The sequence below is a fragment of the Fringilla coelebs genome (assembly GCF_963513975.1).
Source record: "Fringilla coelebs genome assembly, chromosome: 2".
Lineage (NCBI taxonomy): Eukaryota > Metazoa > Chordata > Aves > Passeriformes > Fringillidae > Fringilla > Fringilla coelebs.
Genome location: NC_140029.1, coordinates 60,489,679 through 60,511,694, shown reverse-complemented (window position 1 = coordinate 60,511,694; position 22,016 = coordinate 60,489,679). Strand labels below are relative to the sequence as shown.

General features: G+C 37.0%; 1 protein-coding gene across 2 annotated transcripts in view; it reads right to left on the bottom strand.

Annotated features, from left to right (window-relative positions):
* Positions 1 to 22,016, bottom strand: part of DGKH (diacylglycerol kinase eta) — a 148,835-nt gene that overhangs the window by 5,676 nt on the left and 121,143 nt on the right. The window contains exons 18-30 of one of the 2 annotated variants that reach the window (XM_084226501.1): positions 18,559 to 18,693; positions 16,647 to 16,764; positions 16,105 to 16,215; positions 15,852 to 15,948; positions 13,269 to 13,376; positions 10,259 to 10,372; positions 9,835 to 9,969; positions 8,584 to 8,750; positions 7,386 to 7,491; positions 6,492 to 6,584; positions 2,249 to 2,368; positions 1,734 to 1,842; positions 228 to 358 (exon numbers count right to left, since the gene is read on the bottom strand). In XM_084226501.1, the coding sequence (XP_084082627.1) occupies positions 228 to 358; positions 1,734 to 1,842; positions 2,249 to 2,368; positions 6,492 to 6,584; positions 7,386 to 7,491; positions 8,584 to 8,750; positions 9,835 to 9,969; positions 10,259 to 10,372; positions 13,269 to 13,376; positions 15,852 to 15,948; positions 16,105 to 16,215; positions 16,647 to 16,764; positions 18,559 to 18,693 (1,544 nt within the window). The remainder of the gene's footprint in view (positions 1 to 227; positions 359 to 1,733; positions 1,843 to 2,248; positions 2,369 to 6,491; positions 6,585 to 7,385; positions 7,492 to 8,583; positions 8,751 to 9,834; positions 9,970 to 10,258; positions 10,373 to 13,268; positions 13,377 to 15,851; positions 15,949 to 16,104; positions 16,216 to 16,646; positions 16,765 to 18,558; positions 18,694 to 22,016) is intronic. The other variant, XM_084226502.1, reaches the window with a different exon arrangement.

Below are 22,016 nucleotides of genomic sequence, written 5' to 3'. Positions count from 1 at the left end.
TGCATAAAATGGGAAAAAAAAATTGGATAACACAAATATTCTGGGTTGTGAGTTCAAGTCAGCACTTCAGAAAGTCGGGCCCAAGGACAGCGCATATTAGTTTATTGCATATTTGCACAGTGTAAGCCAAGCTACAAGCAATGACAAGTGCAGGGAAAGAAGAAAAGTTGGTTGTTGTTTTGTCAAAGAAAATGGTCAATAGCAGAAAAGTAGCACAAAGGAAATACCTTAAGATCTCGCCTTTCCAGATGTAAAAGCTCAGAGCCTCGGATGTCATGGCTGATGAAGATTTCTTTGTACTCTCCCAAACTGAGCAGATCCAGCCAAGCAGCAACTTCATCTGTGCCCCATTTTTGAACTACCAAAGTTAAGAGCAAAACCCCCTTAATTTCTACATGCTCAAATGCATCACAAGCAAAGGTTAGGCCAAAGAGAGTGGAAAACAAGTAGAATTGCCGTGCTAGCAAAGGGAAAGGTTAGAGGTGTCTTTTCCACAAAAACTGACAATTTCCTTTTTACATGCAGGTTACAGGTTAGCAGTTAACACAAGAAAGTATCTAAACAAAGTTGGGGTTCTTTGCTTTGCAGCCATGCTTTCAGCTTTACTCCAGTTTCTTCAGTAAAGCCTTTAAAACCTCATGTCCCAACAAATTAAACCAGCTTAGGATCAGTGATGCAAACTCTAATGTTGTTCTGCTTTATGCCATTAATTTATTAGTAGTCATCCAGGGAGAGGAGAAGCCTTCAAAAACTAATTAACATGTAAAATTAAAATAGCAACCGTACCTCAAATATAGCAATGGCAGCAAGCAAGTCCAGTTTTAATTAACAGATTCTAGTATTCTTAATTAAGACAAAAAGTACTCTTTAAGCTACTGCGTTACACAGGCCATTAAGAAGCTCTCTGTAAAACATTGTTCTCTAAGGTTAGTTGCCCACATTAGTCCCATTAAGACCACATATATTAAAAAAACAGTTATGCTACTTATTACTAGAATTTTGCAACTTCATTCAATGCTGATCGCTTCACTTTATAATGAAGAGAAATCTGACGTCTAATCTGAAACTTAAATCTCAACTGCAAGATTTTGTAGATTGTGATCAACTGTTCATTGAAAGAATAAAGACATAGAAACAGTTTTAGGACCATCTAATCACTGATTACGTCCTGGACATAATCTCAAGGAAGCGAGCTCACGAATAAAAATGGGAAGAGAGGAGGGTGGAGTTTGTTCAACTTCTAATTAAAAAATCAGTATTGACTATCATGATTTTTTGTTTGAGCTGTCTCACTTACTGAACCTATAACCCACCCCAAAATTAAGAATAACTGGTTAATTAAACCAGTGTGATAAAAGTTATTTCACACCTAAAACTAACCTGAAAAACATGAATTGGAGCATCACAGGGAAACAATGTGTTTACCCATGGCTTGTATGGCTGAGTAAATCAAATGTAACCACCAGCAAATACACAGATCCTGTTGCATGATAAAACTTTTAAAGTATTTTCACAGTAGTTCTTTGGTTCACTTGGGAGTATTGGGGTCCTACTGAACACTTTCCAAATGCACTGAAAGAAATATTTATCCTAATGAAGATGCCAGTCAGCTCAGGTGCTTTCCCCTTTGACTTTAGTCTTAGGTAAATTGTGTCACCTCTTACCAAAAAAATCCCATAAAATCACATTTACTGCAAATGCTACTACTTTTCTTGCAATTTCAAAACACATACCAGGCTGAGGGCTGGTCTTATGCTTCTGAATTTTTTCTTTTTTAAACTTTGGCACTATACGAAACACTGTACTTCTATTGTTTCTTTTAGCATAATCCAGAGGGGGATCCTGCATGAGAAAAGAGGCATGGTTACCTTTAATTAAGAGAAAACAACAGTGAAATTATATGCTTGTGATGGTAATCTATAGCTAATCTCAAAAAGTAAGACCCAAATTTACTTCTGTAAAGAATAAAGTTAGGATTTAACTCTAGACATGTTTGTATTAATAAATATAAATTAAAAAGATATGTTTCATGCATTTATTTATCAGTCGTCAAAACATTTACATTCACAAAAGGGAATAAAACACCAAAAAAAAGCACTAAGCTTAGAAGGTTGTTCACAACAGACAGAAATGATCCAGCAACAGTACAGAAAGTGCTTCAAGAGATTCATGAACAATTGTAATTTACTTTTCCCTATCAAAAGAAAATTAAGTTCAGTTAAAATCAGAACGTGTTATTCAAACTTACCTCATCGTCATTTGGTTGAAAAACATAATAAAGCCAAGGAATCTCAGCAAGTTTTCTCAACTCTATTTCCACACTGTGCAAAGCATCAGACAACAGTTCTTCATGGGGAGCTTCTAACTGCTGTTTATAAACAGGCCAGAAAAATAGGACTTTTAGTTTCATGAGGTATAACATTTAAGTCTGGATATCTTGTTACCACCCACAGACAGATGACTACTTCATGGTGTCAACAAATGATGAAGACAAATAATCTTCCAAAGTTAGACTTTCCTTGAGAGATGTGTGAGACCACCCTCAAACTACATTTAGTACGGTCCCAATCACAAAGGGATGACTGAGACAGCTGAGACTTTTGGTGCAGACCAGTTGGGCATAGTTGTCAATCCTTGTCGTCCTTCACTGCACTCCTCAGTCTTTACAGAGCAAGAGTGTTCTGATAACACCACTGCAAGGACACACTAGAAATGGACACTACCAACAGAAAAAAGAGAAAACCTGAAGAAAAGAGTAAGCAGCTGAAAAATCTTTGTATGAAAAGTGGTGTACGAAAATTGAGTAGATGGTAATAAGCCTCTGTTATTTTTTGCAAATGTGTTCAGATGGTTGATTACTCTCTCATGTTCAAGTATGAAGAAATGGATCTCACTGAGATCCATTCCCAAGGTTCTTGCAGTGATGATATGATACCTGCACTGCCCATTCTAAATAGGTGGGACAGGGAGGAATGGGCACTGCTTCTGGCTAAGGGTGGAAAGAACTCCCTGGCAGGAGACAAAAAGACAAACACATCAGTAAAGGCCAAAGGGAAAAAGAAAATGGTGGCTGTGTAAAAACACTGGGACTTGATGATGCATGTGAATTTGGCTTTAATAAGACTTTGAGGACCCCACAGAGATGCCTGTTTCCTTTAAAACTCCAGTCTGAAAACTGTTCTGCAGCTGTTGTATGAGTGAACCCATGTGGAAGAGATAAGGAAGGCAGCTGATACCTTGAAAAGCTGTTTTGAACTCATCTGGGATTGCTGAAACACCATTTTGAGGTAGAGTTGAATCCTAGACCAAGTTGCTTGGAATCATTAATAAAGCAATCTGAACATCTATTTCTCTCTTTAAAGTAAGAACAGTCCTAAAGTAGTGCAAAATATCCTTCTGAAAAGATCTAATTCTAGATGTTACATCCTAGTGAATGATTTTTTAAAATGGAATTATAAGAAAATCTTGGATCTCTAGTGCTGGAAAAATATTTTGACATTGTTGGAGCTCAGTGATAAATTACAAACCCCATTAATTTATCCTACCTAACAAAAATGTCTTTCCTTTGCTTCAGTAGTCTGCCTATGTTCCCACCTTTCAAAGGAGAGACCATCTTTAGTAAGATCTTACTGTCTAGTATATCTAGTATAGTGATACTGGAAATTAAAGCTCCCTTAATTATCATGTTATTTTCTCTGTGTGTCCATAAGCAGATTTTGATCTTTATTTTGACTTATCTCTTTTTTTTTTTTTGGGTCATTTGAACAGTTCAGTTAATTTCAGTTAATTTGAAGCACAGGGAAAAAACCACTTTTCTTTGAAGAAGTTGCAACTTTTCTATAAAAGAATGAAGCAAAGAATTCTGTCTTTCTCAACAAGTACTTATCTAATTGCTTGATTCTCAGAGAAAAACATTTTACCTGGGGACAAAAAAAATGCTCATCTGATGGTGCTCCTGAAATAAATCCAAAATAATAATTCTGGTATAGAAAGAATCAGCAATTCAGGGCAAATTCTCCTCCTACAACATCTTGGAAAATCATATTTCCAAGATAAAAGTTCACACTATAAATACAGAAATTAAAATAAAGGATTTTTCAATTCCTTCTCTATTTAAATTTTTGGTATGAAAATATTTTATTTCAGTGAGTTTAGATAATTTTATTCTGTTGAAATGAAACAGTCTGTCATACTTTTTCCTTAATGCATTTGAAAACTGTGTTTGGTTCCAGACTGGAAATGCTTTTTAAAATTATAACAGGACCATAGAGATAAAATATGGTATTTTTAATTTTTTCCAAACTGTATTCCTGCCATAAGCATTTGAGAGATTCCACAAATCAGCTTCATCGTCCCATCTTGAGCAGCCCGATCTCATAGAAGATGTCCCTGCTCATGGCAGGGGAGTTGGAAATGGAAGATCTTTAAGGTCACATCCACCTCAAATAATTCTGTGATCCTATGTTATTATCATTTCACTAAAAATTGTATTTTACCATTTCCTGTGATTTAATGCTCTTACTGTTGTCTGAATTTGTTAATCATAGTTCTTGCAGGAGGTGGAAGGGAACACAGACTTGTTTTATGTTAATCTCATTTTTTTTCTCTTCCTCAGGAGCTGTAAGAGCAAAACTCAACAGCCAGTGAATGGCAACCAAAGAAGCAGCTTACCAAGCATCCTAGTTTGGTTGCTGGCTGGGTTAAACCAAATAGTATAAGCTTACTGCTCTCAAGAGCTTTGCCCACAGGAAAGAGGGATGTGGGAGAAATGAAGACGCCAAAAAATTAGAGGAAGATATGAAAGAAATAATGTCTGTCGTTGTCAGAGGAGAAAGATCCTTAGAAGAACAGTTTATGATAGGAGTGCTGATGCATCAAGCAACATCTTACACTTATCTCTCTCTATTTTAATAGAATGAGGGACTGACATAGAGGCAACTTCAGCATTTATAAAATACATGGCGATCAGGTTAACCAGGGTGCCTTATTACTGTGACTGTGAAATACTCATCTAAGTGAGCACAGTGTCAAATGAGCGTAATGGACACCTCTAGAATATTGTCTTGGTACCTTCCAAACAGCCTTTTCACTAAAAAAAGGGTCTGATGTAGCCTCATGAAGACATTTGCACAACCATAATGAGAACCAGAAGTACAACATGTAAAAATCCAGAAACAGAAAAGTGAATCAAATTAAGCTTTGGAGCCGGAACAAGGGCCCAGTCCAACAACACAGTGAGATCACAACCTGCTGCAGAAAAGGTTGTGTTTCAGTGGGAATGTTTCCATAATCACATTATTTCCAAACTGTCTTGATAAGTTTCACCAGTCCTAGTATGGCATCACCAACTTAAATGTTTTCTTCTAATTACTTTTGTAAAACAATTTTTTTTTAAATCTCCACTTTAATTCCCCACTAAATCTAAAATATATGGGATTAGCAATAGCAATTTGAAAAAAAATCAGCAGGTGTTTTTTCCCTTTTCTTGGACAAAAAACATCTAATGAAATAACTTTCCTTTCAAAAACACTGTAAAATAAAACATGTGAACCTAATCTTGGACTATTTCTATAACATAACAATTATTTGCCTTTATACTATATTTACTCTAAAATGGATGTATCACTTGTTTGTATAGTATGCGAACGTGCAGTGTAACAGCCACACTCAGCTAAATGAAAATATTCCTATTAATATCCATTTTTAATTACAACACTTATATAGAAAAGATAGTAATGAATATGCTTTTGAATCTAAAGAAAATGTAATTGCTCCTACTGAGTATCTTCTTAATGTAAAACTGGACCAGCATAGAAAACATGACATCTTTCTTCTCTTCACAATGTCAGTAGATGATTTTTCTAATTATACATCCAGACACAATTGTTGAGAAATCTTAAATCATTTTAGGCACAAACACTTGCCAAAGAAGATGCAAAGTCTTCAAGTACCATTAGGGGTTTACTGAATACTTACCAGTAAAAGATTATAAAATAACTCCTGACAGGTATTACAACAAGAGTGATATTTACTTGCCCAGATTAGGTCTGTAGAAGTTGACTGTATGAGTCTAAACATCTCTCACCCCAGGCTCCCCTCAAACTCTGAAGATGGTCACATAATAGCTCTCCAGAGGTTCTCTTAAATGCTCTATCTCCAGAAGACAAAACACTTTTTTCTAACATAGGCCTCCAAGGCAGCTGAGTGTGAATCAGCCCCCGAAGGATACCTATTTCTCTCCTCTGACTTTTAACAAGAAGAGTCCAAGCAATGACTTAGCTGTCTGAGGTGAGGCAAGATGGATGCCAGCCTAAGAGAAGATTTCAAAACTCATTCTGATCCAACCACAGATGCAGTGTAATCTTCTCCTATCGACCTTGCAGAGCTTCTTGCAGTGTGTCCTCACTTTGGTACCAATTTACCAAAATCAGCAAAGAACAAATCACGGATGATCTGAATGAAGAATAAAATCATGTGCTTTTTGACCTTACCAAAGGAACTCTTCCTACTAGCAGAGATTCTGTTTCGTTGTGTAAGGCCTTCACATTGACAGCTATCTCCATGGCAGTGTTTCTGGTAAGGCTCTGGGGAATAAGAAGCATAAACATTCTTTGAAGTGATGCAAGTCAGACTAAGTACTTTCACCTTACAGCACAGATCTTAAGTGCCTTCTGCTAGGAGAAATGTATCAGCTAAGTTCCAAATTGACAACCTGTTCAGCACTGAGAATAGAAACCAAAAATATAGTATCTATTTGCTGTCTTTTCCTCAACTTCATTTAGTATGACATTAATACAATCCTGAAGATCATCAGGTGATCAGCCACCATATCAATCCACATATGACAAAGGCCAGCAGAGAAGTTGTAAATTTCATTTAACAATGACCACTGACTTCAATTTTTCACCTTATCCTCAGCAGAAGCAAGCTACTAACCATACTTCAAAAAGCAAAGATCAACTAACATATTTACCCTGTGTCCATTTAGGTTAGATATGGATAGCCTCTACCTGGGTCCAATCCCAGAAAACACCCAGATTATCTAGTGTGAAGAGAGAAACCAGGAAACTCATTCCCCTCAGCCCCTTTGCCTTCTCTATATAGCACTTGGATAGAAATTAAGCATGAAAATTTCTGTGAAAGCATCCACAGAAAATGACCTTTATGTAGTAACAGATCTGGTTCAGCCCCTGGCATGCCTCCACCCTCTCTGAGGATTTGCCTGCACAGTACCAGGTGGGAAGGACAGTGGGGAATACAGAAACTGCATCTGCTGCCTTCTCATCCAACTTGTTTTCAAATGGGGACAGGAGACAGTCCCCATGCCACAAGCTTGTGCACCCAGATGTTATAGCTTATTTATATAAAACTCAGTTCTTCTTTACCTCAGGAAACCTTGGGTTGGCTTTATTTAATGCATGTGAACATGCATTAACAGCATGAGCAAGCTCCTGCTCCAAGAGGCCATGTACTTTTGCTGCTTCACAGATCCTAAAAAAACATTTAAAAAGGAGAATAATGTTTCTTAATTTCTTTAAAGAATAATTCTTGAGTACACAACTTCATCAGATGAGAAAATGCACAAGAACGTGTTTCAAAAAACACTTAGAAAATTATAGTCCTTTATAACAAAAATTGAAAGGCAAGTATTTCTTCAAGCAATATAGCACCTCATGGGAATTATATCCATCACACAGGTTATTTACGATGCTACAAAATACTGAGATACATTTATTTGTCTTAGAACGCTAATGCTATACAAAATTGGACCAAAAAATGTTGGTCCTAATAATTGAAGTAAACTACAGAGGAAAACTCAAAACCATACACCTATTTCACAAGGCATATCCTTCAGATGCCACATGAAAATTGGCTGCAGTCATTTAAGATTATGGGAGGTCCAGCTGTAACTACAACCTCCAGACCATCTCTAGAACAGTAAAGGTTTTAAGATTTGTGGCTAAACTCCACCTTGGAGAATTGATAAACTAAATTATTTGTCCATGATTGCAGTATAAAGAGAGTATGTAGCCCATCCTTTTTTATATTACTGGGGATTTTGTTGCTAAAGATAATCAGTTTCTATGATAAAATGAATAGCAGCTTTATAAAATGTTCTGATTTTTAAAAACAAGTTTTTATTTATCTCAGCCTATATGAATGACCGAAGTGCCCATCCTGCTGACTTCTAGAGTTGACTTCCAAAGGGTTTTTTCCAGTAATTCCAAATTATATTTTTGTTTTGTCATAAAAAGAGAAGCTTCAATTTTGCAAAGAAGCTTTCCAGTTTTCCATTTCTGTTGCTACTTCAAAAACTTGGTTTTTACAAGAAAAAAAAAACAAAAACAACACAAAACAAAATAAATAAAATTTTTAAAAATACATAGGAAAAGCACACAAAAAGAAGTTTAGCCTTAAAAATAAAATAAAATTTTTAATTAGAAAAAATCAACTAATATAGTGGCAACAAAAATTAATTAAAAACCAGGGAAAATGTACACATCTAAGTCTCTATATGAATTTGCATTAATAATTCAGTCTTAGTGTCTAGGTTGCCAATCCAACTTATTAATTTTACTGTACCTGGTAATAAGTTCTTCTGCAGCTTGTGAGCACAACTGGATCTGTGCAACTTCTTCTTCTGTAGCCAACTCAACAGCTTGCTGAGGGTACAAGGGAGATCGAATGACAGGTTTGCAGGAATCATACTTCTGTTTGTCCTCCCAAGACTTCAGGGTGTTTTCAAAGGCCTAATCAAAACGAATTATACATTCAATTGACAGCACTTGGGAGTATTCTTTCTCATTAAAAACTTCAATTTTACATTTTACATAGTTTAAAATTATATATTATTTTAGTTAAAATTAACAAATAAACAGGTGCTCGATTTAATTTTATATAAATAATACCATCTGATTAAATAATAATTTTACACCTAAAGTTTTTAAAACTTAGTATAGTGAATAAGCCACTTCTGAAAGCTTGTTCTTGGTCTCCTCCCCATAATCTTCAAAATGGGTCTTCCAAACCAATAAGAACACCAAGACAGTAATAATGGTTGGACTCAATGATCTCAGAGGTATTTTTCAACCTAAACAATTCTAGAATTTCATGATTCTCTAACGCAAGCACATTTTGTGTGGATAGCAAGATAGAAATTCAAATATTATTCTGATACAGAATTCAAATACTAAAAATGGTGGAGAAAAAAACAAATTTACTAAAATAGAGTTCAAATTCCACCTTAACTCTGCCCTAAATTCAGGATCCAGCTAGTGGATGGAGAACTGAGGGGCAGTTGTACCTTTCACACAATAGTCCTAGACAAGCATGAACTCTCCAGTGGCTTTGTGACTAGGTTGTACTTGTGTGTCTTCTGTCTGAGACTGGCTCATGGGGTAGAGGGAGGATTGGTAGGACACAGAGAGAAATCTGCAGAAAGCTATTCTGGAAAATGGACAGTATAGAGCTTTGCTACTTATGCAAGTGTGCTAAAATTTCCAGTATGTGACTGGTATAACACACCTAGAGAAAAAGAGAGAAGCAGTAGAAGGGGAGGGAGGAATAGATCAAATGTTGACCATTCTTACTACATATTAATAAGAATATAGGATTAGCACTAATAAAACAAATAAAAGTTAACAAAACTTTGTCACTTATACAAAATAATAATTCTCTATCCAGGTCATTATAGAAATTATATCACTGTATATAACTCTATGAATTATAAAAATAGTTATAAAACACTTTTATAAGTAGTTTTGTTCATGTTATAACTGAAACAAATTATTACAGAAACCAATTTTAGCAATGCTAGCTCTTTCTGCAACATACTCTGTCTCGTGTTAGCATCTGAGCTCTGTTTTTATGTATGATCTTAATAACTCCCGGGGGCTGGATCCAAGCCTCTCCATCGACTTGCACTGGAACCCCTTCATCACCAAGTATGGTGATCTTTACTGACCGACACTGGAAAAGAACAAACACATTATTTTACAGGGCAATAAATACTGCTGAGACTGACAGGCCACCTGTAATCTGTTGATTACGAGGAGCTGTGGCTTCTCTCCAGAACTGTCTCAGGAATTAAGCTGTCCTATACTTCATTCATCATTGAAGACAATTTGTTACCCGCTAAAAGCAAAACAATGTCAGTGCTTTATTAATGTATAGGGTGGTGGTCATCGAGAGTCCCGCTACTCGCCAGAATCCCAAACTGCTGCCAACCATCCTGCATGCTTGCAAGTAAGCAACAAACCTGAGCTATCCTGTGGTGCTGCAGTTTGATGACTCTGGACACTGCCATCTGCATGCTGCCAAACACAGCAACAACTTCTAAGATTTTATCATCAAATGATGGAGCTCCAAATATCTGTGAGGAAAAGAAAGTATTCCATTTTTGATTGCAAATCCAGTGCTTAGATTGCTATGAAACACAGATTCATTTACAGATTTGTTTTCAACATTTAAATGCTCTAAATTCTTTACTGTAGAATAACTACACTTTCTCCAAAGTCATAGGAGTAAGGTACCACAGACAAGGCAAATATCGTTTAAAAAAGCAATGCTGATACCATTTGAAATATCTGGAGGACAAGGCATATCCTTATATAGGAAGGATAGCATGTTTCAGAATGCAGATTAAAAATGTTTTTCAAGACAAGATGAAAGGCCAATTAAAATCTCTGCTTGGGTAATGTACGTAATATCTAAGAGGTTCTTGAAGGTAAGAGAAGGTAAGAGAAATAAATGCTTTCCTTTTCTTCTCAGAAGTGCTTATCTGTTTACATTGTGAATTCTCTGGAAACCAACATCTGAGCCCATGCTCTGCTTTGTTTAACAGAGCTTTGATACTGAAGACAATCTTGTTTGTGCTGTCTATAATTATCTGCTGTAAACAAGAAAACCACTTCTGTATGGAACAGATGTCCTTCTGCGCAGCCGAGGTGCAGAATTTCCCCAGGCTCACACAAAGCGCAGCAGGTCTCGCCGCCCGGTGTGCTGCCCGGGAATTCAGCCTCGGGCACACCTCAGCCTGCACTTCAGCTGGGTCTGCGGGTGACACCGTGCTTGGTCACTTGGAGCTTGGCCATTGCATCTTGAGAAGCAATAGGGAGCAATGAAGGAGAAATATCAGCAGGAGAAATGACTCCAGTAAGAGTTTAATGGGCAGGGAGATCACCTCTCTGAGCAGTACTTGGACTCCCTCAGCTGGCACCTTAGGCAGAGTAAGCTGTATCAGTAACACCTGAGACCAGACTGGAGAAAAACACAGTTTCTCCATCTGATTTTTTTTCCAGTTTTCATGGAATTTTTTCAATTTTTCACAGGAATATATAAACATCTTGAAAAGAACAAAGATGGTGATTCTGCTGTTCCATGTGGAGAGTTCCTGATCCAGCAATAGACATTTACAGGACTAGTTCTGGCATGTGCTAAAAAAAAAAGCAGTTGTAAAATTTCATTTATTTTGTGTTGCCATTTCAGCATAAGGACAGGAAAAACTCAACCAAGTCTTCTGCTGTGTCTCTCCACCAGTAATATCTGTACTGAAAACCAATCTCTTTTTTCTCCTCTTTTTTCTTTTAAAGGTAAACCAATCTCTGTGGATCAACATTCAAATTGTCTCCTTTCCTGTTTAGGTCAAGTTTCCAGCCTGTCTTCTGGACACTAAAATTACATGCCATGCTCGTGCCAGTCAGGGCACAGATGCCCTGCTTGGCTCAGTGCTAATGTTTCAGCAATCATCACAGCTATCAAGGTAACATTTGTCTTTCATTTGTCCAGACAAGCAGCACCAGCAGCACTTCAGACCACCACCACCACCACCACCTCTTGATGAAGAGTCACTCAAGACTGCACTGAAGCAGTGAATTATGCTCCTAACTTTGGCCAGAACAAACAAGTCACTCTGCTGGCACATCTGCTCACTAGAAGACTAATAATATCAGTAAAACTGCTCCAGGACACACACATTTGCTGTATACCAGTATGAAAGCTGGAGCAAATCTTCTCTCTCACTGAAGCAATCCAGTGAGAAAAAAACCCTCCTGAACAGGGGCTGAGCAGATGCTAGAGCAGCTTTCAAGTTCTGACTATGAACATGGACTATATACAAAAGCTTTAGATATCTATTGCCAAATATAAACAGAATTTCCATCTTCTGATATATACCAAAAATAAGAAAATGTCAGTAAAACACATCTAAATTTCTTTTTTCACTTTACATATGTGTATATATATACACACACATATATAAAACATACATATATATATGCAATTATATATGTATTATATAAGCATGCAATTATATAGAATAGATATTATTTTTAATATATGTTATTTTATATATATAATTATATATGTTATATAGAGATATGTTTGTATGTATGCATTAAAAAATGAAAGGATAAAAACTCACAAGAAGCATAAAACTTTTTGGCAAAAGAGTCCTGGATTGTCTACATCAGAATCACAAGCCAGCTTGCAACTACAGTTTTAGGTGATTCAGACATCACACATTAAATCAGGACATGCAGATTAGGATAATCTGCTAGTAATTACAGTTGGTGAGCTGTGAGTGAAGTGGGTAGGGGCAGTAACACTGTTCCAGGTTGTAAGGCATGTAGGGATCCATGTGGTGAAATGTTTCTTAGGAGTTGAAAGAAAGAAGGGGGAAAAAGTACTTTGAAGTATTTTAAAGGTTCATTTAAAATAATATTCAAAAGCCAGTCTACTAACCCTACTAAATTATCAGTCACTAAATGCATCAGTCCTCACTTTCTGAATCACCATCCCTCACAGCAAAGCTGTTTGAAGAACAGGAGGAAAACTAAGGTATAAACTTTGACTAATTGTCCTGTCTACCCTGCTTGTTGTTAGACTACAGCAAACAGAAGAATCTATGCTTTGAGGAACTTTATTTATGGACATCTGTAAAACAATAGAGAGAAACTACTTGTGCCTCTGTTTATAAAATTAATTTCTAAAAGTACTCATAGAGCCATTTAAAAAATGAAATCATTATGCTTTGTTATGAGCATTTTGCTGGAATGGACATGACAGAAGACAATGGACAGTAAAAAATCATAGAACATATTTTCAACTTAACAAACCAGCAAGACAATACAAGAACTGAAACATCCTCCTGAAATAAGAGTTGTTATCCAAACTATATGATACTACTTTTAAAATCAAGTGAGAAGAGCAGTTCATTATATTTATTGCTGGTTTTGCCCAGAAGGTTAAGTCTCTTTAATGCTACTTACATCATCTTCTTTGGTTCCACCCCAGAAATTAGTCCCACCAGCATAGCTGGGAATGTTTAGCACAGCTATGCCCTGCAAGCTTGGAAGGGGGATGTATTGTCCATCACACTGTAAGGGATAAAAGCTCCTTCAGTACATAAATAATATGATAAAAGTAATCAGTAAAGAATAATTTTTAGTACATGAAACTTCAACAGAGCTGGCAGGGGAGGACAGAGTCTTTAAGAGGTCTGGTACAAAACTACTCCCTCCATGCAATGAAGCACCTCTAAAACAAACCTCTTCTTTCCAATCTTAGCACTGACTTTTGCAGACGTGAAAAATATGGAGATCTACATGCTGTAGTATCTACAGCAGTGGTGCTCCATGAGTCTTGAAAGAAGCATTTTCACATCCCTTGTTATGAAATTTCTCATGCACTTTGACCATGGTCTGTCCATCAAGGATTAAAAATCCTTTTGCAGTAAGAAAACCAATCTCCCTGAGTGCACAGAATAAGATTGCCAATAACATTACAAAAATATTCATTTATACATTTAGGAACTAGTCTTCCATCCCATACTAGCATTCCCAAAATTGCAATTTCCACTTGTTATTTAGTCAAATCCATTTAAACCAGGGGTTGGGAGGGGGGTGGGGCAGGTGTTAAGAATATCCAAGAATATTTCTGGCATAAACACAAACATGTGGTTAGGTGTCAGTGTTTGCATGTATTGTTGACTTCCTGTAAAAATAACTTCACTCTCCTCCCAATAGTGCAAAGACAAATCTAGGACTGACCCCACAGGTGTCACCCTGGCTGTAGATGGGAGTTGTTTATTTTGCAGGTAAGAGGTCACTCTTATTTCTGACCATCCAGTCCTTCCTTCTTACTGCTTTCTCTCCCAAAACACATAAGCAATTCCATGTCCTGCTCAACACGATCATGGGATGGCATCAATCTCACTTTTGGCCAAGAATAAGTTTACAGACACCACTGAAATCACTGCTGACTTACAGCAGTACAACTGCCTGCAGGGGGAAGCCCAATGATCTCAAACCATTCCACTGGGAGTCAAAAGTGCAGTCCTGCAGTAGTGCCATGGGCATGGAATTGAAGTAAGTTATACCCAGGTGTCACTTTATGGACCATGAAGTTGCCAGTCAAGCTGCCTTTAATGAAGATTGCTAGATGACTGCACATTACCAGTTCACAGAAGGATCTTAAAATTATACAAATTAAAAAGAAAATCTAAAGAAATAAGGACAAAATCTGTAGCATCTTTATCAGGAAGAGAAAGAGATGCAAATTATTTCCAGAATGTGCTTAGTGCTCTCTTTTTGTAATTTAATGTCAGCAGCAAGACAGAATGTAACATTTTAATCAAGATATGTCAGTATCCAAAATATGGTGTGATATTAATAGATGTTGCACAGCCATTTGTATTACAGTAGAAGTCTGTTTCTAGTGCCTGAATATGCAGGCAAAATATATCCAATAATATGCAAGACAACAGTAAATGTGCAATTTTTACTTGCTGACTTACTTACAGGAATATTAGGAAAAAAAATAAGGAAAGGTCAACAGTATTGTTGAATCTTACTTGAATCCAATTCAAAAGATCCTTAAATTAGAATTCTATCTACATTATACATAACGTTCTCTCCTGGCATTATATTTGCTAACTACTGCATAATTCCTTGATAATTACTCAATCCTTAGCTAACAGCAATCTGCTGCTACCAGACAAAATCCTCCTAAATCTCAGAGTGAGAAAGAGCTCCTGTAATCTAAAATTATTCTTTCAACTTAAAAAGTTACCCTTATGTAAATATCATAAACTTCTATATGAAATAGTTAGCATGAAATTAAAAGAGAAATTATATATGTTCTCTGTCAAAATCTACCTTAGATATTCTTTGGGTGAAAAGAACAGTAACCATCCTGTATTCTTTTTCTGCATTTGGGAATCATTTATATCTCCTTTAAGTTCCATGTGGAAGATGTAGATTTTATGCTAGAACTTAAAAGCCAAATGAGAACTATGTTTAGACATGGAATTTGTTCTTGCTTTGATAATATCTTGCTTTTTTGTGTGAATATTAGAGGAAACCTCTACTGCTGTAACTGGGCTTCTCGCAATGCATATTCAGAATCTCCTCCTTTTTGTCAGTAATTTTTTACTATTTACATGCTCTTCCTATATGTATAGCTTTCATATACTTTCAATTGAACCAGAAGGATTAAGACTCCTTATCTCTTTTCTCCTCTTAATTTTATGGTCATTTCTGTGGTTGCCATTAAAACTGGTCTGTCTTTGGATACAATGAACATTAATAAATATATCCTACCTACACAATTTATTATCTTTTTTTCCAACCCAGTAATTACAAGAAACATAATAGTGGGGATTTTGTGATCTTAAAAGTACTGACATTTTACTCAATAACATGACTTGGAGGACCAACTTTTACATAGCACATCTTTACACGGTGCCTTTGAGGTCCGCTTGGTTGATGTAAGAACGATAACAGGTTTCAAAAATAAGCACTAATTCTTCACTACACATTGTGCCAGCAGCTCTCTCCATAAATAAAATTTACCTCAAGTTGAACTTTTTGTTCTAAGTTCTTGTAAGTTCTCTGCAATAGCTCTTTTGTGCCAAGAACTCCATACCACATCATGTTTTTCGTCCGACTTCTGAAAGCAGGCAAAACAAGATTCACATATTAACATGCACACATTATTGTGTCTTGTATTTTAGAAAAAAAAAATTAAGAAATTCATATAAAGAGGTAAGGAAAAGAAAATAATGGAAACATCTTGGCTCTGTTACTGGCAGAATAATTATATTACCTGCATTTTTCAGGGTGCTCTTCTCGCTTGTTATTAAATTCTAGTGAAATTTTTGCATCTAACCCAATTCCAAAGTAGTTGTTCATGACACATTTTTCTGAATATCCCTCCCTGTTAGAGGAAAAGAGAAAATCAGGTGTACATTTGTATAGAACCTGGACACGCAAACATCTTTGACCAAAACTGTGATTGGTCACAAAACAGAATATGAACTAAGATACTTCAAGAGATCTTTCCTCTGCATCTTCCTAAGTAAACTGCTTTGGGCTGAAAAACCCAGCTCTGAAAGACTCTTCTCCTCCTTCAGCTGAGCAAGGGATAAGTGAGCAAATGACTCCCCCTATTTTGAGCTGCTGCAAAAAAATTTGCAATGCTCATAACGAACCCAGTACAATCCAGCTTGTTTTCAGACATTGAGGTCTACTGCCAAATGATGGCAAACAAGAACTTCATAATGCAAAAAAATAAGAGACTACAAAAATGTGAGAAGGACACCCTTAGGGAAAGCAAAATAGTAAATTTAGAAAAAAAATATTTCTTACAAGGAATCTGGATCCGGATCAATAAACGGCGTAGCACCAAATGGATCGATGTTTGCTAGCAACATTTTGCTAATAATTGAACTTCCTGCAATGGAAGCAGCTAGACCAGCCCTTAAACCTGATTAAAAAAGAAACAAAAAAACAAAACAACAAAACAAAACAAAACAGAAAGAAAATAATAAAAAAAAATTTGTATTTGATAAATAGACAAACATATAATATAAGCCACATACTGAGAAACAAAATTCATTAAATCTGTACAGGGAAAGATTGTGATTCTATCTCAATTTTTTACCAAAACTGGTTATCTTTTTGGGTCTCTGGCTCTCTTAAGCAGAAAGGCAGCTATGCTGCATTGGGGTGGCTCTCTCAGGTACCACCATGGAGAAAGTAAAAAACAAAGAAAATTTAGGGTTTCAGGCCAACATTCACTGGCTGGTATACTAACCAGATGGGTGACCTAACTTCCAAAAAGACTGCTAGAGCTTTTCATTCAGTTTAATCTTCATCTCCTAACTGTCCATGATTATTCTTTTGTCCTGTCCTTTGGAAGCATTCATAAGGAATATTCTCACCATTTTTACAACTGACAGAGCCATCATTTAACTTAAGTTGTGAAAAGATCATGGCCTCAACATGACTGCTTTGATTAATATCAATTTCACACTAAAAAATACTCTGTAATGCATGTAAACAAAGCAAAATACTAACAGCTTTCACTTAAATTTGCCTAAAAAAAAAGTAAGCTTGGTTCCACTGTGCATTAGCCATACTAATAAAGTTAATTAAAATAGAGTTTTGCTAGTACTCTGTAGTATTAATTCCATTTGGAGCAGAACAGATAGTTTTTCATCTATCAATTGAATTTAGGTAAGAACGGATTTTCTTTCCCAACTGTTTTACAGAGCAGCTTTGTGTGGTTTCAGTTATACACTTCCAGAGAGATATCCACAGACAGTTTTTACTCAGAGAGTTGAACTTTACATAGCTTTGTCCCTCAACCTCTTCATCCTAATCCATTGATTAAGATAAATGATAGAAGGATTTAGGGGTACCTGTGGATGAAAAATTGGATGTGACCTGGCAATGTGAGCTTGTGGCCCAGGAAGCCAAACACGTCCTGGGCTACATCCGAAGCAGCGTGGGCAGCAGGGCAAGGGAGGGGATTCTGCCCCTCTGCTCTGCTCTGGTGAGAGCCCACCTGCAGTGCTGCATCCAGCTCTGGGGTTCTCAACATAAGAAACACATGGACCTGCTGGAATGAATCCACAGAGGGCCCTGAAGATGATCAGAGGGCTGGAGCACCTCTCCTGTGAAGACAGGCTGGGAGAGCCAGGGTTGTTCAGCCTGGAGAGGAGAAGGCTCCAGGGAGAATTTATTGTGCCCTTTCAAAATATAGAGCAGGTTTATAAGAAAGATCGAGAGACTTTTCACCAGGGCCTGCAGTGACAGGAGAAAGGGCAGTGGTTTTAAATTCAAATAGGGTAGGTTTAGATTGGACAAAAGGAGGAAAATGTTTGGGATGAGGGTAGCGAGACATGGGAAGTGGTTGCCCTGTAAAGAGAAGCTGTACAAGCCCCACCACTGAAGTGACCAAGGCCAGGCTGAATGCTTTTCTGAGAAACCTGATCTAGTGCAAGATGTCAATGCCCATGACAGAGAGCTGTACTAGATCATCTTTAGAGATCTCTTCCCACCCAAACCACTCAGCATTGCCATGATCCTGAATTTTACTTTTCACCCTCCAGGATCAAATGAGGCACTTCTGCTACTTCTGGTGTTGTACTAAAGGATCAGAAATATTCTACATTATTATTCATTTTCTCCTATACAGTACCACACAAAGATGTGTATGTCAGTTCAAACAAATTCAGGGCATGAAGTAAAAGTCATTATTTGACAGCAAGCTTACCTGGACAGATAATCCTCGTGTTAAGTACTGGGAGGTTTTCCTTGCTTGCTGCCAAAGCTGGGGCAGAGAAAGAACCTGTCTGAGAATGGATACCTCGGCTTGTGCGTCTATCAGGAGATCTCGGGGCAGTTTTAGCTGTGCAGAAAAAACAGAAGTAAGAACACTAATTAGACCTATTATGACATTAGCAATACATAATTTTTACAGCCCTGAAAACACATCAGAAGCATTAATTTAATCTGTTACCACTCCATGACAAAAGTGTTTCCCCCTCACACCACAGTTTTTTCTTCTAAATACAGTAAGAAAACTCAGAAACAGATCAAGTGATAACACAAATTAGAATGAGCAAGTGTGCGTGGCACTCCTCATGATGAGTTCCCAACTTATACTTCAAGCTACCAGGAAAGTATTATATGTATTACATGGAAATATATTCATAAAATGTATTATATCCACCTTAAAATGCAACAGTATTTAGCACTGCAGTAAGCTTCTGATAAACATACTACTGAAATAATTAAATTTAAACTTAAATTTCATCTATGTTTACTTATAAATATACACATATTATACAGCATACTGTCATTTATAACAATTTTTATATAGGTAGTTCCATGCCTGTAGGTTAGAATATCTATCTTATCAACACCTACACTATTTTCTTCAAGCAGCTAAAATGGGGCCATGCCTGCATCAGATGCTGAAAAAAATCAGAGAAAACTCTGACATCTTTATTTACAGCCAAACTGAAAACTGCAAGGGAAGAGAAAAAGCCATGTCCACCTTTGCCTTCTGCATTTGAGGGATTGTGGGAGGCATCAGTTTCCCATCATCTTTTTCCACAGAAAAACTCAGAAAGCAATTTCCCAAATAATCAACTTCTTTATTAAAATTCTTTGGAAGTTGGATCAGTGAAACCTTGACAGATATCAATGTTTAGTAGCTGTTATTGACAAAGGCTCAGGAAAAGGAAAGGGAAGAAAATCAAGGGGAAAGAGGAGATATTCACAAAGAGTGACTGGAAGCTCAGTGAGGCCAGTTATCCTTTGGCTGACTCTGGAGGCGACGAAGGAGGATTGGCTTTGCAGAGGGCTGACCTCGAGTGCTGTTATTTACTTTCCTGGCAGAACTGGTTTCATGCAGCCCCAGAGAATATGACAGTGCCTGCTGCAGCCTGGGAAAGTCAATCTTTGTGCAATTCTGCCCTGTCAGACATACACAGAAACCGATGCCCCAAGGAAAAAGTTTGGTTATTACCAAATGCTTTGTTATAGCATTTCCATGTGCATGCAGAAAACTCTCACACAACAGATGGTCACAGACAGTTCTTGGCTATCTCTGCTCCAAATTATCTCACATGTTAAAACTACTTCAGCTTAGGACAACACCAAACTTTACCATCTGAAGAAGCTCAGAACAAAAAAATGAAATCATTTCAAGATGATATGATTTTTTTATCTCAAAAGATGAAAACTAATCTGGCAAAAATAGAATTAGTAGGACTAGCAGCAAGACAAGAGCAGGGAAACAGCCCCAGGAATGTGGTGGGAAGCATACAATGCATCCTTCTCAGTGGCAGGAGTGAGACAAATCAGGCCAAGTCAATGATAACTTTGCCTGAGAGTAATGGGTGTACTGTATGAAGACAGTAATGGAAAGAAACTGTTGAGTGGGAAAATCTAGAGACAAAAGGATTTACTAGAGCAAGGGTTTAGACATTGTGTTCACATCACTTCAGGCCAGGATTTGCCCATTCACAGGGATTTTTTCAAGTGATGATAATCTAACATAGAACTGTAAGTGGAATGGCAAATTCTTCACTTTCTTGTATCCATGAGCAAGATGACACACCTTTCTGAATGACTTGCTGAAGTCAAACAGAAATTATTAAACAAAGGACAAGGAAAAGTGAGTAAATTTTTCTGGATTGTTTTATTTGAAAGGACTGACCAAGTGGACTTAAAGTCAAATCCTTCTGACTTTAACACCTGCATAACAGCCATAGCACTTATCACAAAATACTACAACATTGCATGGTAGAAATGCAACACATTGATTTGTATCCATGGATGACAAAACACTGTAATAATGTCAAAAAATAAAAAGGAATAAAAATGGCAAATGATATCTTAACAAGAGTCATTAAATATTTAGATGAAGGTATTAACATATGGAAAAACATTATCTTCGTCAAATGACCAGGAAGATTCTTGGAGGGTAAAATATAATACTCAGAACAAAATTAACATTCATTTTTCATAATACTACTGAAAAATTCACAAGACTGTTCACACAGTCTGCTCTCTCTGCACTTGCAAACAAGGCAGTTGTATTAAATAGGAAAATCAGCAGAGCAGCTGCTCTTTATTTGACAGATGAGACTCATGGGAATAACTGCAATAAAGATAAACTTTTGCTGTGAATGCTCTGATAAAAACAACAGAGCCCTAATGAGTAAAACTGATGTTTCAGCGCAGATAATTGAATTCATGTTCCATGCTTTGTCCCTAAACATCTATTGTTATCCATGTTTGTCCCTAAACATCTAGTGACAGCATTAATATGCCCTCTATTCCACACACAGAAGAATAATACAGCTCCCCATTAGATGCAGAAATTATACCATCAAGAAACAAGAAATTCAATAAACTTCTAGACCTGAAAATCTTTGTTATACAGTTATCACAGTAAAATTGGGTCATTTGTAGGTCCAGCATCCTCTATGAGCTATTATTGAAAAGGGACAACCAACAGGCATTGATTCCCATAACCAAGAGAAAATAAGGGGACCAGTGAAGAGACAATCACTGGAGAAAGCCTGAGGTGCTTCTGGAGAAAACGTGAGATCCTGGATCAGGAGAAGCCCCAACAGCCCAGTGTCACATTTCCACAGTAGGAACTACAGACACAGGCACCAGCTTCAGAGCAGAGCCTTGGGAAGGGAACTTTTGAGGATTTTAGTGTGGGTTAGGGTGAAAAAAGGAGATGGAAATTGCAAAATACTTTTCTCATTCTGCCCCAAAAAGTTGCTCACCAAGTATCTAGAGAATGGGCTTTGATGTCTACCAGCTACCAGTGTTTCTCTATGACTCACAGATCATCTTGTGGCCTCACCAGTAGGGCATCACTGTCCATTTTGATAATATGGAAAAGACTGAAATTTCCACTGCTAAGATGCAGCTTTCCTAAAATTTCTATGTAGTTTGAGAATCTCAGTCTACAACTGATACATGCTATTGCCACCATCACCTAGTCTTTGCCCAGGTTCATGTAGAAAGGTGAGTGTGAACATTGATTAAACACAGATTAAATTCAGGCACTCCTCTCCCCAGCAAGTGCCTCCTCAGCTTTGTAAATACATTCCAATAGACTGTTCATCTATTATTTCCCACATTTTTCACTTACCTTTTATTTATTCAAATCTCTTAGAATTTGTGAGTAGTTTCCAGTCAAAC